Here is a 14,696-nt window from a genome sequence, read left to right on the forward strand (position 1 = left end):
TTCTGGGTTCTTTATATTGTTGTCTGTAAGTCCAAGCATTTTCCTTCCTTTTAATTCATCCATGAGCAATAACATGTATCCACACCTGGAATTTGTTTCAAAACAGAGAGTGTAACCCGACTCAAAGCCCTTCCTTTTCTAACCGAACACTTTGTTTCCCATCCATTTCACCTGATTTCCTTTTAGGAAATGGTCTCCAAACACAGAAGTCAGATCCTTCATTGTCCTGCCCCAGGTCAGATAGGTCAGTTATGATCTGAGCTCAGCTAATCAATATATTATTTCCCAGGGTTTTGAGCCTTTAGAGTGAAGCGAGGGTACAGAGATGGAAAGAAGGGAAGCAGAATGGAGGGAAGGTTGCAGGTCAGCCCTCACAGCACTGGTGCATCCGCAAGATTCTTCCTCTGTGTCACGGACCCTGTCATGCCTGTAGCATGGCCTCTCATTTTTTTCCAGTCCTTTGTTAAGCCTGGACTTTTAGCCTGTCCTCAATTCTGTGTACCCAGGACTGTCCCCCAATACATTTCCTGTTCAGAGTCAGTCAGTGTTGCTTGCGACCAAGAAAGCTAGCTGATACATTTCTCCTCAAATCCTTTGTTGGAGAGCTGGGTTCCAGAAAAAACAAAACAAACAAACAGAAAAACTTAATAGATACATAGGTTTGCTCCCATTATTTAAAATTCTGAGCTTGTACTAAGCGGCATTAATGATAGAATTTTTTTGACTACTACTGTAATGCTTATGCAATGCCTTGTTTTCCTCTTTTTGAAGATGAGTCTGTGGATTAAATATCTGTACCTAAATTTGCAAGCTAGCTGTTGAAGAGAAGAACCTGTTAATTCTAGCAGAGTTCTGTGTAAGCTTTTATTGTCCCTGAAGAATATCAGTTGATTGTGGGAACTTAACAGAAACATAACTCAAGTGATCCTCATAATCTATGCTAGCAATGACTTGTTTGCTTCTTCCCCCCTGTGGCAGCAGTATTCGGCTCTATCAGCTTTCAGAAATGAAAATCTAGTTAACTAAAAGGAGATCCATGCAAACAACATCTAGCTTTTTTATTTTGTGTGACTCAGAGTAATTTAATCAAGTATAGTCATGGTTCCTACTTGTAATACATATCCATTGGATTTAAAAGAAACTGCCTTGTTATAATCAGCACATTTTCCATCTACGCTTGTTTTATTTTGAAAATGACTGGTATGCTAACACTCTTTTTACTTTTTAGGCTTTCTATTTGAATACTTTTTGGCTAAATGCAGTTAAGTACTGCATGACGTTTATAATACAGCAAAATGTGAACCCTATTCAGAGTCAAACAGCTGAAACATTAGCCTTAGCGTTTCCTTTGACTAGCACCCAGCATATTACATATTCATTTTTCCTCTCTGGGCTCTGAGACATTGAAAGAGTTTTTACATTGCATCTGCTTCTGCTGTTGGGACCAGTGTTCAATTGAGAAGCGCACTGGGCTGTTGGAACCTAGAACAGTTTATGTGTTTGCCAGAATCTTGACCAGCTTCTCTGTGTGGACCTTTTGGTATAAAATAAGGCTCCAAATGTGTGAGTGGGGAAGGGTACCGTTAGATACTGTGTCTTCACTGCATTGCTGGATTTCATTGCTTTGCTGAGACCGCGAAGTCTTTATCTAATCTACCATTCTCTTACTTCTTTTTTCCCAGGTTTATAGTTAAGTGAACCTTCTACCCTGTCCTTATAACTATCTCTGCTTATTGAAATCAGAGAAAAGTTTGAGATTACTTTCTTAAGTAATACAAATAATACAAATCCAAACTTACATTTTGCAAACTTACATGCATTCTGCATTATGAGTTCACTAGAAAAAAAAATACCTTTAAAGTTCTTATACTAACTAATTTATTATACATTTTATACAGGTCAGATTTTGTGCTATTTAACCAAAGCCTGCTGTAAAATTTGCAGAGCAGTGAGAAGTTACGGTGTGTCATGTTCAGAGTAAATTGCAGATTTGGATTTAGTTTAGAGCCTAAAGATACATAGCATTTCATCAAAGGAATCAAAGCAGTGCACCAGTGTCTAAAATAACTTTGGTTCTACTAGTTGAAGCAGTGGTGTACATTTATTTTAGAAAGTATGTATCCCATCCCCACCCGCTCCAATTCCAGTTCATCTGGATTGAGGTGTCTTTGCTTTGCTTTCACCTCTCGTTCACTTCAGCTGCTGGCTTCTGTTTACATCAGCTATAGGCAAAAGCCATGAGGACTTCTCAGCCGCTCTGTCTGTTGGATACTTCTTCAGTCCTCTGGGAGGATTTCTTTGCAGGATTGACACTGACCACTCCATTCTCCTTGAAATTCTTTCCTTTTTTGTTTTTTGGTTTTTGTCTTCTGTGAGCCAGAGCTCTTTCTCTCCTGGTTCTAGTCCTGCATTGCTGAACATCCCTTTGTCATCATCCCTCTGACTCCCTCCTCTGCTCTTTCCTAAATATCCCAGTTCTTATCTGTGGGGTAGCACCGTTGGTTCTCCTCATTTTGCATGCCCTGCCACACTGCTGTTTTAATTTCCAGGTGTGTGGGCTGCTTCCAGATCTAAAGCTCCAACCTCGATTTCGTTCTTCTTCCCTAGTTAAGGGTAACAGTAACAGCTAACACTATTGAATGCTTACTCTGTACTCAACGTAGGAGGCTTGTTCTAAACACTTAGATGTATTCATTCAGCCCATCCTGTAACATTCCTATGTGTTAAGATCCTTCATTATTCTCATTCTACTGCTGAGGCAACCAATGCAGAGGTGGTAAGGAATGCGCCTAAGGTCCCCCAGCGATTAAGTGTGGAGTGAGGACCAGAACCAGGAAGGCTCACCCCACAACCAGTGCTCCTGCCCACTGTGTGCTCTGCCTTCCGGTCTGCTGTTCGTGTCATCCAGTCAGTCCCCACAAGCCTGTCAGCTGTGCCTTGTTAGTGTCTCTGCACAGTCACACACACACCCCCCCCCCCCCCCCGCTCTATCCCCCTTACTCTTGTTTCCTGCTGTAATGAAAACCTCCAGCTGGTCTTCCTGTTTCCAACTTTGCCACTTCCAGGTGTCCTCCGTTTCACCCACAGAATTAGGTTTCTAATATATGAGTCTGCCCATGTCTCTTCTTGGCTTTCAAATGCTTCAGTGACAATTCATTGTCAAAAGGTACAGCGCAACCTCCTTTGCCTGGCACATCCTTGCTTTTGTCCTCTGATTCCTCCCTGCTTGTCCACCCTTACCTCAGATCACTTCCTGCCTCACACCCCACTCTTAGCCATGCTGAGCCACGTGGGTGTCCTCAGTCACAGGTTATTTCCTGCTTCTTAGGAACTTGCCCATGAGTTTAGCTGAGAATATTTTTTTCCTTTTGTGCATTGGATAATCTCAATCCTATTTATTCTTCAATACTCAGCTGAAATATTACCTCATCTCCAAAGCCTTCCCGTATTTTCTCCATCATCTATCCAACAAATATTGACTGTGCTAGACTCCAGGGATACAGGAAGTGAGTGAGACTTACCTGATCCCAACTCTCAGGGCAGAGCAAGGAAGACAATATAATTAACACAGTATCACAATAAAGCATTTCCTTCTATGGAAGCAAGAAGTGGGTCTTGGAAAGCTTCCTGAAGCAGGTGGTATTCAAGCTGAAACCTGAAAAGCTGTTAGAACTAGCCAGGTATAAAGAGGGTGGCAGAGGGTGGGGAAGGAATTCCAGGTTATGAGAGGAGAATTGTGATTACGGGCCAGGGATTAGCAAGAACGTGGCATGTTCAAACACCTGAAAGAAGTTTATTAGGCTGCAACAGTGCAAGGGAGGGTGTGCATGTAGGGGCTGAGTAATATGTGGTCATCTGGGACATGCAGATTAAAACTACAGCAAGATACTATCCCAAACACCTTAGAATGGCTAAAATCAAAAAGACTGACAACACCAAGGCTTGAGAAGAATGTGCTGCAACTGGAATTCTCTCTGAAGTTAAATATACATCATGTGACCTGGGAGCTCCCTCCTAGGAATTTATCCAAGAAAAATAAAAACATGTTCACCAATGTTTTGGTGAACAGGAAACAGTTCAAATGTCCATCAATAAGATATTGGATTAAAATTTTGTGCCATATTTAAACAATGGAGTACCACTCAGCAATGAAAAATAATGAGTTACTGAAATACACAGAAGTATGAATGAATCTAACAAACACATTAGCACAAGAATCCTGACACCAAAGAGTATTGTATGACTCCATTTTATGAAGTCTGAGAGTAACTAAACCAATCTATTGTGATATAAATCACTAAATAAGAATGTCTTTTTTGTGTGGGGGGAGTAAGGTAGGAATTGATTGGAAAGGGGCAGAAGGGAACTCTCTGAGTTGATGGGAATAGCCTATGTCTGAGTGTACAAATATCAGTTGTTTTGGGTAGTAACAGGGGTATAAACAGTTGTCAAAATACATCAAACTGAACACATGTATATTATTTGTTGTTATATCTCAATTATAAATACTTTAGAAAATACAATACATCCATAAACATAATGATATATGTCTGTTTATTAACATGGAAAGATGTTCATGGTATATAGTATTAAGTGAAATAAATTGATTAAAAACTATGCCTACCATAACCCTTTATGCATTTATAGCAAGATATTGAGTGGATTTTTAAATTTTATTCTTCAACCTCATATATTTTCTAGTTTATTTGAATGAACAGTTTATTTTGTTTTAGAAAAATGAGAAAATGAAGTAATATTTACTATACAGTGAAATATTTCAAGTGTATCTTATTAAAACTTAACAGAAACTATTAATTCAATTGTCTAATATAAGAAATATTCTTAAATAAAATTTCGTGACTATTTTATGCTATAGTTTTGTTTATTTTTAGTGCTTAGGAGAAATCAGGGTAGTATAACATTTATAGTTTAGAAAAAATTTTTATTTAATTCATATTTTAATATAAGCCTGAATATATAAAGGGTATACAATGAAAGGTAAGGTGCTGACTACTCCTGTCTTCTTGGCATCTATCTCTTCTCACAGGAGGCAGCTACTTTGACCAGATGCTTATCTAATTTATAGATACACAGGAAAAATATGTGCATGTACATATGTGCAAAGACACATTCATATTATACAAATGATAGCATGCCATGCACATTGTGCTTTTTTTTTTTGAATGCATCTTTTTTTTTTATTGTGGTAAAATGTACGTAACTTAAAATCTACCATTTTAATGATCTTATGTGTGACATTCAGTGGCATTACATATATTCACATTGTCTTGCAACCATAACCATCTCCAGAACTTTTTCATCATCCCAAACTGAAATGCTATACCTATTAATAACTCCCCATTCCCCTTCACCTCTGCCCTGGCAACCACCATTCTGCCTTCTGTCTCTATAAATTTGACTATGCTAGGTACCCCATATAAGTAGAATCATACAATATTTGTTTTTTTGTGTGTCTGGCTTATTTCACTTAACATAATGTCTTCAAGGTTCATCCATGTGGAAGCATGTGTCAATTTCCTTCCTTTCTAGGACTGAATAATATTCCATCGCATGAATATACCATGTTTTGTTTTTTCATTCATTCATCAATGGACGTTTGGATTGTTTTTACCTTTTGGGTATTGTAAAAATGCTGCTATGAGTATGTGTACACAAATATCAGTTTGAGTCCTTGCTTTCAGTTCTCTTGTGTATATACCCAGAAGTGGAATTGCTGGATCATATAGCAGTTCTATGTTTAATACTTCACAGAACTCCCATACTGATTTCCACAACAGCTGCACCATTTCACATTGCCACCAGTAGTACCTGAGCTTTCCAGTTTCTCCACATTCCTTATCAATACCGGTTTCCTGTTTTTCTTTTCTTTTCTTACTTTTTTTTTTTGGATAATAGCCCCTAATGGGTTTTGTACCATGGTTTTTAAACTTAATATATCTTGGAGAACCTTTCAGTAACCTTTCTTTTTAAAGACTATATAAAAGTGTTTGTTATGAGTGGGCCTTAATTTATGTAACTTCTCCTGATTAATGATCCTGTAGTTTTGTTTCTGGTCTTTTGTGAATGCATACAGTGTATCTTTATCTTTAGTGTATATAGTCATCCCTTGATAATCCTCAGGGGGTGGGTTGCAGAACCTGCCCCAGATACCCAAATCCTTATATAAAATTGAGTAGTATTCGCATTTAACCTACGTACATTCTCCTGTGTACTTGAAATCATCTTGAGATTACTTATAATATTTAATACAATGTAAATATTATGTAACTAGTTGTAAATACAATGTCAATGCTATGTACATAGTTGCTAGTGTGTGGTAAATTCAAGTTTTGCTTTTTGAAACTTTCTGGAAATATTTTTGTTTTTTAAATTTTCCTTCAGAAGTTGATTGAATTTGTGGATGCAGAACCTGCGGATATGTAGGGCTGACTATACAGTGCTTTTATTTATTTTTATGTATTTTCTGACTTCATTTTAATGAGCATAGATAAAAGTATATATGCATTTTAAAATTTGATAGTTATTGCCAGCCTTAAGTAACAATACCTATTTGTAAATATCCTTGACATCACATGTTACACAACTTTTTGATCTCATTGAAGTTTTAATTTGCATTTCCTCATGAGTGATATTAAACTTCTTTTCATTTTTAGGAGCTAGTAATTTCTGAAATATCTGCTTCATATCTTTTGTTTGCTTTTCTTTTGGGTCGTTGGTACCCTTTTCTAGTAGGAATGCCCAGATTTAAATGGCGAGCAAAACAGATATGATTCCTGCCTTCATGAGCTTACAGTCTATTGAGGGACAAAGACAGTAAACATGCAGATGTGTTATTAAATTTTGTGATAAATGCTATGAAAGAAAAGTTTTGGATTTTATGAAAGATAACAACTTAGGTGGGGTTTGAGTGGAGTGTGGTGGCCAGAGAAGGCTCCTGATGGATCCGCTATGAGCCACTGAGGTAAATACTGGGAGGAAAAACATTCCAGACAGAGAGCATGGACTGCAAACTCAAAGAAAGGGTATGGCTGGAATGAAGTGAGGAAGAAATGAGGAGATGACTCATTGGCCATCTGTCCCTCATATATTCTCTTAAGACGGGTGTCTATAATACTCAGAGGTATATGATGAGTTTCCCCAATTATTATGTGAGGGGTTTTTAAAACAAATCTTATTTTTACTCTCTCATTAGATATTCCCCATGAAAGGCATACGAGTCAGATAATCTGATGAGCAAATGCTTTTAGACTATTACTTGATTCATTGGGAGCCTCCATCTTTTTAAATTTTCCATTTAACTAATTTTTTATTTAAGAATGAATCACCGTACATCATCTTGTATTATTTCATATTTCCCCGTGCAAATTCAACTCGTTTTCTCATGTGAAATTAATTTGTGATTCTTTGAAGCTTGCTAAATGATGCATTGTTTGCTACTAAGTTATCTGTGACAATTTCCCCATTAGGGAAAAAAGCTCTTTGAGTCTATCCTTCTGTGTGTGACCAAATTTCAAATGTGTGATGTGTCAACATAGGGGAAAAAGTGACAGAGAAAATGATTTGCAACTTCTTGTGCTTGGCAAGTAAATTCATAAATGTAAATTCTGGATCTTGGGCAAAGTGAGCTGTGACAGGTATGCTCAGCTTAATTTTGATCAGTATTTTCTTAAGTTCTTTATATCAAATTCTCAAGCAGAGAAATTGTAGAAACAGAGAAGTACATAATGGCTTACAAATCATTTAAAAAAGTAAAATAAGGGTGTTGTTAATTGTGAAAGTTAGTGCCTGGTTTCCTATTTTCTGGATTTGCTGCATATATATACTCCTTTCTCTCCCTCTCTTTCCCTGTCTTTTCATTTGTTTCTGGATCTCTTGTTTATTAGAAAATATTAGGAAGAGCATTCATGCAAAAAATTTGCCAGAAACCAGAGCGTCTCTTGATAGAAATTAAGCAATAGACCCTATGAGGTGGGCACATCTTCTTTGATTTTGTACTTCCCTCTTTTTTTTTCAGAGTTAAAACAGTGGTTGTTATTGGGGAATTAGATCTGGGTAACTTTTATTTACAATTTTCTGCATCCTTTCACTTTTATCATTAGAACAATAGGCATTGCTCTCCTAAAAGTAGTATAAGTAGTATGCCTGTTTTCTTTTTTTCCAGAACAAACAACCTTTTATTGAAGTATAGTTGATCTACAATGTTGTGTTAGTTCCAGGTATACAGCAAAGTGATTCAGTTATGCATATATATGTGTATATATATATATATATATATATATATATATATATACTCTTTTTCAGATTCTTTTCCATTATAGGTTATTAAAAGATATTGACTATAGTTCTCTGTGACATACAGTAGGTCCTTGTTGTTGTACCCCCCTGACAATTGCAGAGAAATAGCTCAATTCATGCTTGTTGAGCACTAAGTGAGTGGAAATACTTGGAAGCACCTGTACTTATTCTAAGTAACTTTTTCTATAGGTGTTTCCCATTACCTGATATTTTAAAAATTACGAAGATGTCGAATGTACAGCTTGCAGTCTGTCTTAATTTTATTTTGTGTTGCTAACAATGGCGATTTTAAATATGGTACTTTTTGTAGGCTAACATAGCTTTTCTGCTATTGCTTATAAATATTTTTCTCAGTATTTCCTGGAGTGTTGTTTCTGTAAGACTGTCAGGCCTACTTTTTGTACCTATCACTACCTGATGATGATGGTGGCTGTGCTTCTCAGTCATTAGGTCAGTGTTTTCCTCAGGTATATTTGGATCATTTTGTTTTCCTGTCATTCCTCAGGTGCTTCTTAAGTGCTTATCACATATGTTCTAGAAATCAGGGGTATACATGGCAAATTTTTGCACTTCTGCAGTTTTTATGTGTGCATGTGTATTTTTTGTTTGTTTGTTTAACTGGTCAAGTGGCATGTGTTTTTGCCTAACACAGTGAATATTTTATCTCAAGCCTGACCTTCCTGCCTGTAAGAATGTCTGGTTTATAATCTGGTTTTCACCATTCATATGTATAGACTAGGGAGAACAGGCAGTTGAGTGAAATAGGAGTACTCACTAACCTGATTATTTGTCTGGGTGTCCACTCATTGTCACATTGCTTCATATCTTAAATCATGTTGTCTATTTTCTTCCATTTTGTTCTACCTGATTAGAGAAACTTCCCTAAGAAAAACTAAAACCTAAGTTCTTTCTGGCCTGCTATTATGACATCACTTATGCCTCTTGTGACCTCCTCATGTAGTTTTTATTAAAAACCTGTGTGAGCCATTTCAAATATCAGTCCTTTGGCTTCCATGACATAATATCTTGGCTTTCTTATGAGTTTGTTTTAAATCACTCTGACTAAAGATTAAAAAAACCAAACAAACCGCAGTCCATTCTTCCCCACTAATTTAATGGCTATTTTAATAATATAAATATTTTAAAAATTTATTTCTCAACTTTATATTCTGACCCACTGATGTGTCCATTTCTGAGTAAGTCACAGTTATATGGTAGCTTTTTAAACTATAAAAATGCCTTTTACCAAGGAGAAGTGCAGGTTGTTCCTCATTACTCTTTTCTAGAATGTCTCAGGTCATAGTCACAGATTTGTTCTTTTTTTCTTTAACATTTCTTATCACCTCAATTTCCTCTTATATTTTCCTTCTGCTTGATCCTTAACTCTCCTTTTGACTGTTTTCTCCAGACTTCCCATCCTTCTCTATTTCATCTTTGTTTCATTCCTCCAAAACTTAATTTTATATTGACCTTTTCCCCTAAACTTAGTTTTCTTTTTCAGTTAGGTCCTTTTGGCTGCCTCACTGTCACATCAAATAGCCTTATCCAAATTTATATTTATTACTGCAAAATGATTCCCTTCTCAACTGAACTGCACTGTCTGTGTGTATTAACACCACCACTCCATTAGACCCCTGGAATCAAAACCCTAAGTCATTCGTACTTTAATCCTTTCTTCTATGTCCAGATATTTCTTGATTCCCACTGATGCTTCATGAAGCATCTCCTCTCTCTCCCTCCCCGTTCATTTTTCCTACACGAATCATATTCCAGGTCATGTCACTTTATACCTATATTATTCACACTCCTTTTTAACTGAACCTTCCCTGTTCAACTTATTTTGCATATGTCTGTGAACTTCATCTAATAACAAACTTCATGTTACCACTAATTTTAAACTGAGAATCTCATTCACTCATTCCCTCTTCATCTAACAACAGAGTACCCATTAAATGCCAAGTAAGCTTCTCAGTGCTGGGCCTGGAAAAGTGAACAAAACAACATGTCCTTGTCCCTGCTGTCTTGGAGCTTATGTTATAATGGTGGGTGGGGTAAGGAGGGAGAGGAAGCAGTAAATGAACAAGGCCATTCTGGTTTGTGAAAAATATTATTGTGTGATAGAGCGTGGAGGTACAGTGGGAGTGTTGATTTAGGCTGTGTGGCCCAGAGACTTTTATTTGAGCTGAGAAATGAGGGCAGCTGGGATCAGCCAGGTTGGGAAAGATAGGAGAGAAGAAAATAGATAAGAAAATTCTGAAAAACATTTTAATGAGTGAGAGGCTTTCATGCCTCCCCCATAGTAATAGATAGGATAGTCTTTAAAGTAATCATTGTGTACAGATAAGAACTCTGTACACAATCACTGTAGCATCTCAGGCATCATGCGGAGGGGGAAGGGATAAATTATTCACAAATGGAGCTGAGGAAATATAATATGTGTGATTCTTTGCTTGGTTGTCTTTTCTTGGAGCCCATTTATGCCTATGGGACAGGGAATATGTAGCAAAATAAAACTGACTGATATAGGTGAGAAATTCCATCACTGGAGTGATTTTTTTCCATTTAATATTCAGATTAGTTAATTTATAGTTTCTATTCTCTTTTCAGGAGCAGCAAAGAATTTGTTTTGACCAATTTATTTCTGATATTTTCCAGAAGATCTGTTTATTGGAATACTGAGATAAGGAGGTCAAGTTTCTATATTTGATGACTAGAGATTAAATCCCGAATCTGTCCTGACATCTCAGGCTTCCAAATACTGCTCATAGGCATAAGGGGTGGGACTGGTCCATAGCTTCCAGGGTGTGGCTAAATCAGGCAATCACCAGAAAGACAAGAAGAACTAACTGCAAGCAAAGTCCCATAGAAAAACAAAGACAGTATGCTAACACATATATATGGAATCTAAGGGGAAAAAAAAAAAAAAGGTCATGAAGAACCTAGTGGCAAGATGGGAATAAAGACACAGACCTACTAGAGAATGGACTTGAGGATATGGGGAGGGGGAAGGGTAAGATGTGACAAAGTGAGAGAGTGGCATGGACATATATACACTACCAAACGTAAAATAGATAGCTAGTGGGAAGCAACCGCATAGCACAGGGAGATCAGCTCTGTGCTTTGTGACCACCTAGAGGGGTGGGATAGGGAGGGTAGGAGGGAGGGAGATGCAAGAGGGAAGAGATATGGGAACATATGTATATGTATAACTGATTCACTTTATTATAAAGCAGAAACTAACACACCATTGTAAAGCAATTATACTCCAATAAAGATGTTAAAAAAAAAAAAAGTCCCATAGGCAGTAAGAGTGGGACAAAATAGCCTTGGATTTAGTTGTGTTCTTAAAGAAATACAATTTTTAGAAATTTCCAGCTTCTTTCTTACAAGTTCTTGATGTGGGCCTGTGAGAATCTGAGGTTTGACTGGACATTGGAGTTTCTTTAGACACTATATAATGAGCCATCATATTCTCCATATGAAATTGTATTATTTGGTGATCCCCGTGGTAATACAGATGTAGTTAATATCTTTTTATTTTATACAAGGAAATCATTCATGTATTCATTCATTTTTAGAAATTGTGTCCATTATCCACTCTGTCATTGGTTTCTATGATCATGCATATGTTTGAAAAAATTGGATGTTCTGTTAATGCTGTGGCTTCTGTTACATGCTTTGTAGGAAAATGTTTATTCTTTATGCCTCTGGTCTGTTTCAACCAAATTTGGCTTTGTGCTTGGCTGTTAGCTATAGGCATTCAGTGATGTTTATCCTTATTAAAGCTGATTTTGCTTCTGAAATTTTACATCGTTTTCAAAACCACCTTGTCGCAAACTCAAAAGTCTGTGGCACTTAAAAGGCTTGCTTAAGTTCTTGACATTTACACTTCCTCAGGTAGTTCTTCAAATTTTTAATAGTTGATGATTTTTTTCTCTCTCTGAGGAAGGTGTCTTCTTGTAACAATTTAGTTCTCCAGGGCTGTGGTCTAGTTACTTTGTATAGTATTATGGTAAAGAGTACCCAATGAACAGATAATGATCATGTTAGAGCTTTTGGCTCAATAATGAAAGATAAACTATATAGCCTACATTATAACTGACTGGAGCAGGGTACTTTATAATGTTTTCTGTATTCCCAGAAGCATGTGATATTTACTAGCTTTACTTTTATTTTTATTACTTCTGTAGTTTGCATGATTAACTTATCAGTGTCAGAAGTACTAAAATAAGTCCTGATTTTTCAGCATAGGTGTAATGAAACAAATATTGTGCTTAAAATGACAGTCCTCCAATTAACACTCATCAAGCATATACTCAGGTATTTGCTAGGTGCTCGGCAAGATCCAGAAGTAAATCAGACGTGGCTGCTGACATCAGGAATCTTTGAAGTTGTGTGGGAGATTATACCCTTAGGAAATAGAACTTCCAGAGTGACCTGCGTGGCTTTGCCTAGGGCAGGAGGGGCGGATACTTTACTAAGGACACTTTATCACCAGGGTCCCAAAGTTGAAATTCATCCACTGGTTTAAAAAAAAAAATTAACAACTAGTGTAAATACTGGTTACATTTAAAGGCTGTCTCTAATGTTTATGATGTCTTACTTTTTTATTTGAACTTTTCTTATATATATTAATGTAAACTCTTATGTTATTTTCTCCCTAGTTTACTAGAAAACGGTCAGTTTGAAATTGTGACAGGTGGCTGGGTTATGCCTGATGAAGCTGCTCCACATTATTTTGCCTTAATTGACCAACTAATTGAAGGACATCAGTGGCTGGAAAAAAATCTAGGTATGTATTCGTATCTTTATCTTTCATTTGGACTACTTTGGGCAATTAATTTTGGGGAACGTGAGATTGGGCTTTTTATTTTTTTTAATAACTAATTTTTCTAGCACTGATTATTACTGAATAATTTATTTTTTTATTGATTTATGATGTTTCTTGGATCATAAACTCAGTTACATAGATATAATATGGTCACTCTTAGGGTCATCTACCTTGTTTCACCTATTATTTTATCAATTTTACCTATTTATTAATTTTAGTATTTTTTTCTAAAACTGTCCCCCTGGGATTTTAATTATATATTAGTTAAGACACTTGATCATAAAAGGCAAAAACCTAGTTTACTACCTTAAGCAAAGAAAAAAAGGAAAGAGAAATGTTAGTTTTGTCATTGAGAATTCCAGAGATAGGGTAGCTTCAGGTAAGGTTGGATCCAGAGGACTTAGATTATGTTGTCGGGATACTCTCTCTTGACTCTGCCATAGACAACCAGGACTCTGATCTTCTTGGTCTAACAATTAGGAGGAGTTTTCCTTAATACCTTACCTACTTGACCCACTTTGGGTTAGGGGCTTATCTCTGAGCCAGTTTACTGAGGCCAGAGTTAAAGGAGCTGAAATCACTGAGGCCTGGTTAATTTGATGGAAATGATCATGGGAGGAGAGTGGTTTGGGGCAGGGTCAGCCTTGCCTGAACCATGTGCATGGGTCCTCCATGGGGAAGAAGTATCCTGTTACAACAAGAAGTGGGGAAGTGTATTCTGAACTGATTAAAATCAGATGTTCATACAACTCATAAGAATATGGGACTAATCGAAATCTTTGTGATATCGAATATTTGCATTCTGCAACATGGTATGTAATTGTTTTGAAATATTTCATATCTCTCAGTACAATTTTGTAGTTTATGGTAAATATACATGTTTTTTATTGAAGTTATTTCTAAATATTTTATTATTTTAAAGTATTCTTCTGTTAGGGATAAAATCCCTCCACCCCCATTAATATTTTATTTACTTTTTATTTTGGAATACTTTCAAACTTAAAAGTTGTAGGAATACTACAAAGAACTCCCATAAGGCCCCCAACCAGATTCACCAGTCATTATTTTGACACATTTGCCTTATTTTTTCCTCTTTCCATATTGTTATTGTTGTGATTGTTATAGAGTAAGTTGCAGATATCATACCTGTGCCGAAAAGAGTTAACATAGCAGATCTGAAACTGCTATCCTTAGAAAGATCTTGCTTGCAAAGTTGGCTGTTGGCTGGTGTCTGAGGACTTGGATTTCTTAAATGATGAGTGACTCACTGTGTTTAAACTGTACAAACAGTGTAGTGTATGCTAAACACTTGTTTCCCTTCGGGGGGTCTAGAATCCTATTATGTACTAGACAGAGGGTGCCTGCATGACCAGACCCCAGTAAAAACCTTGGACACTGAGTCTCTAGTGAGCTTTCTGGGTTGACAGTATTTCAGGTATTGTCCCCATTCACTGGTGGAGTGATTAACTCGTCCTGGGTGATGCCACAGGGAGAGAACTCTTAGAAGCTTGTGCCTGGTTTCCTGCAGACTCTGCCCTGTGTGCCTTTT

At 36.8% G+C, this 14,696-nt stretch overlaps 1 protein-coding gene across 1 annotated transcript in view; it reads left to right on the forward strand.

Annotated features, from left to right (window-relative positions):
* The window catches only part of MAN2A1 (mannosidase alpha class 2A member 1), a 159,373-nt gene that overhangs the window by 50,649 nt on the left and 94,028 nt on the right, over positions 1–14,696 (forward strand). Inside the window, exon 5 of the mRNA XM_059916869.1 lies at positions 12,981–13,108. Within this exon, the coding sequence (XP_059772852.1) occupies positions 12,981–13,108 (128 nt within the window). The remainder of the gene's footprint in view (positions 1–12,980; positions 13,109–14,696) is intronic.

This window comes from Balaenoptera ricei, chromosome 3 (assembly GCF_028023285.1).
Source record: "Balaenoptera ricei isolate mBalRic1 chromosome 3, mBalRic1.hap2, whole genome shotgun sequence".
Lineage (NCBI taxonomy): Eukaryota > Metazoa > Chordata > Mammalia > Artiodactyla > Balaenopteridae > Balaenoptera > Balaenoptera ricei.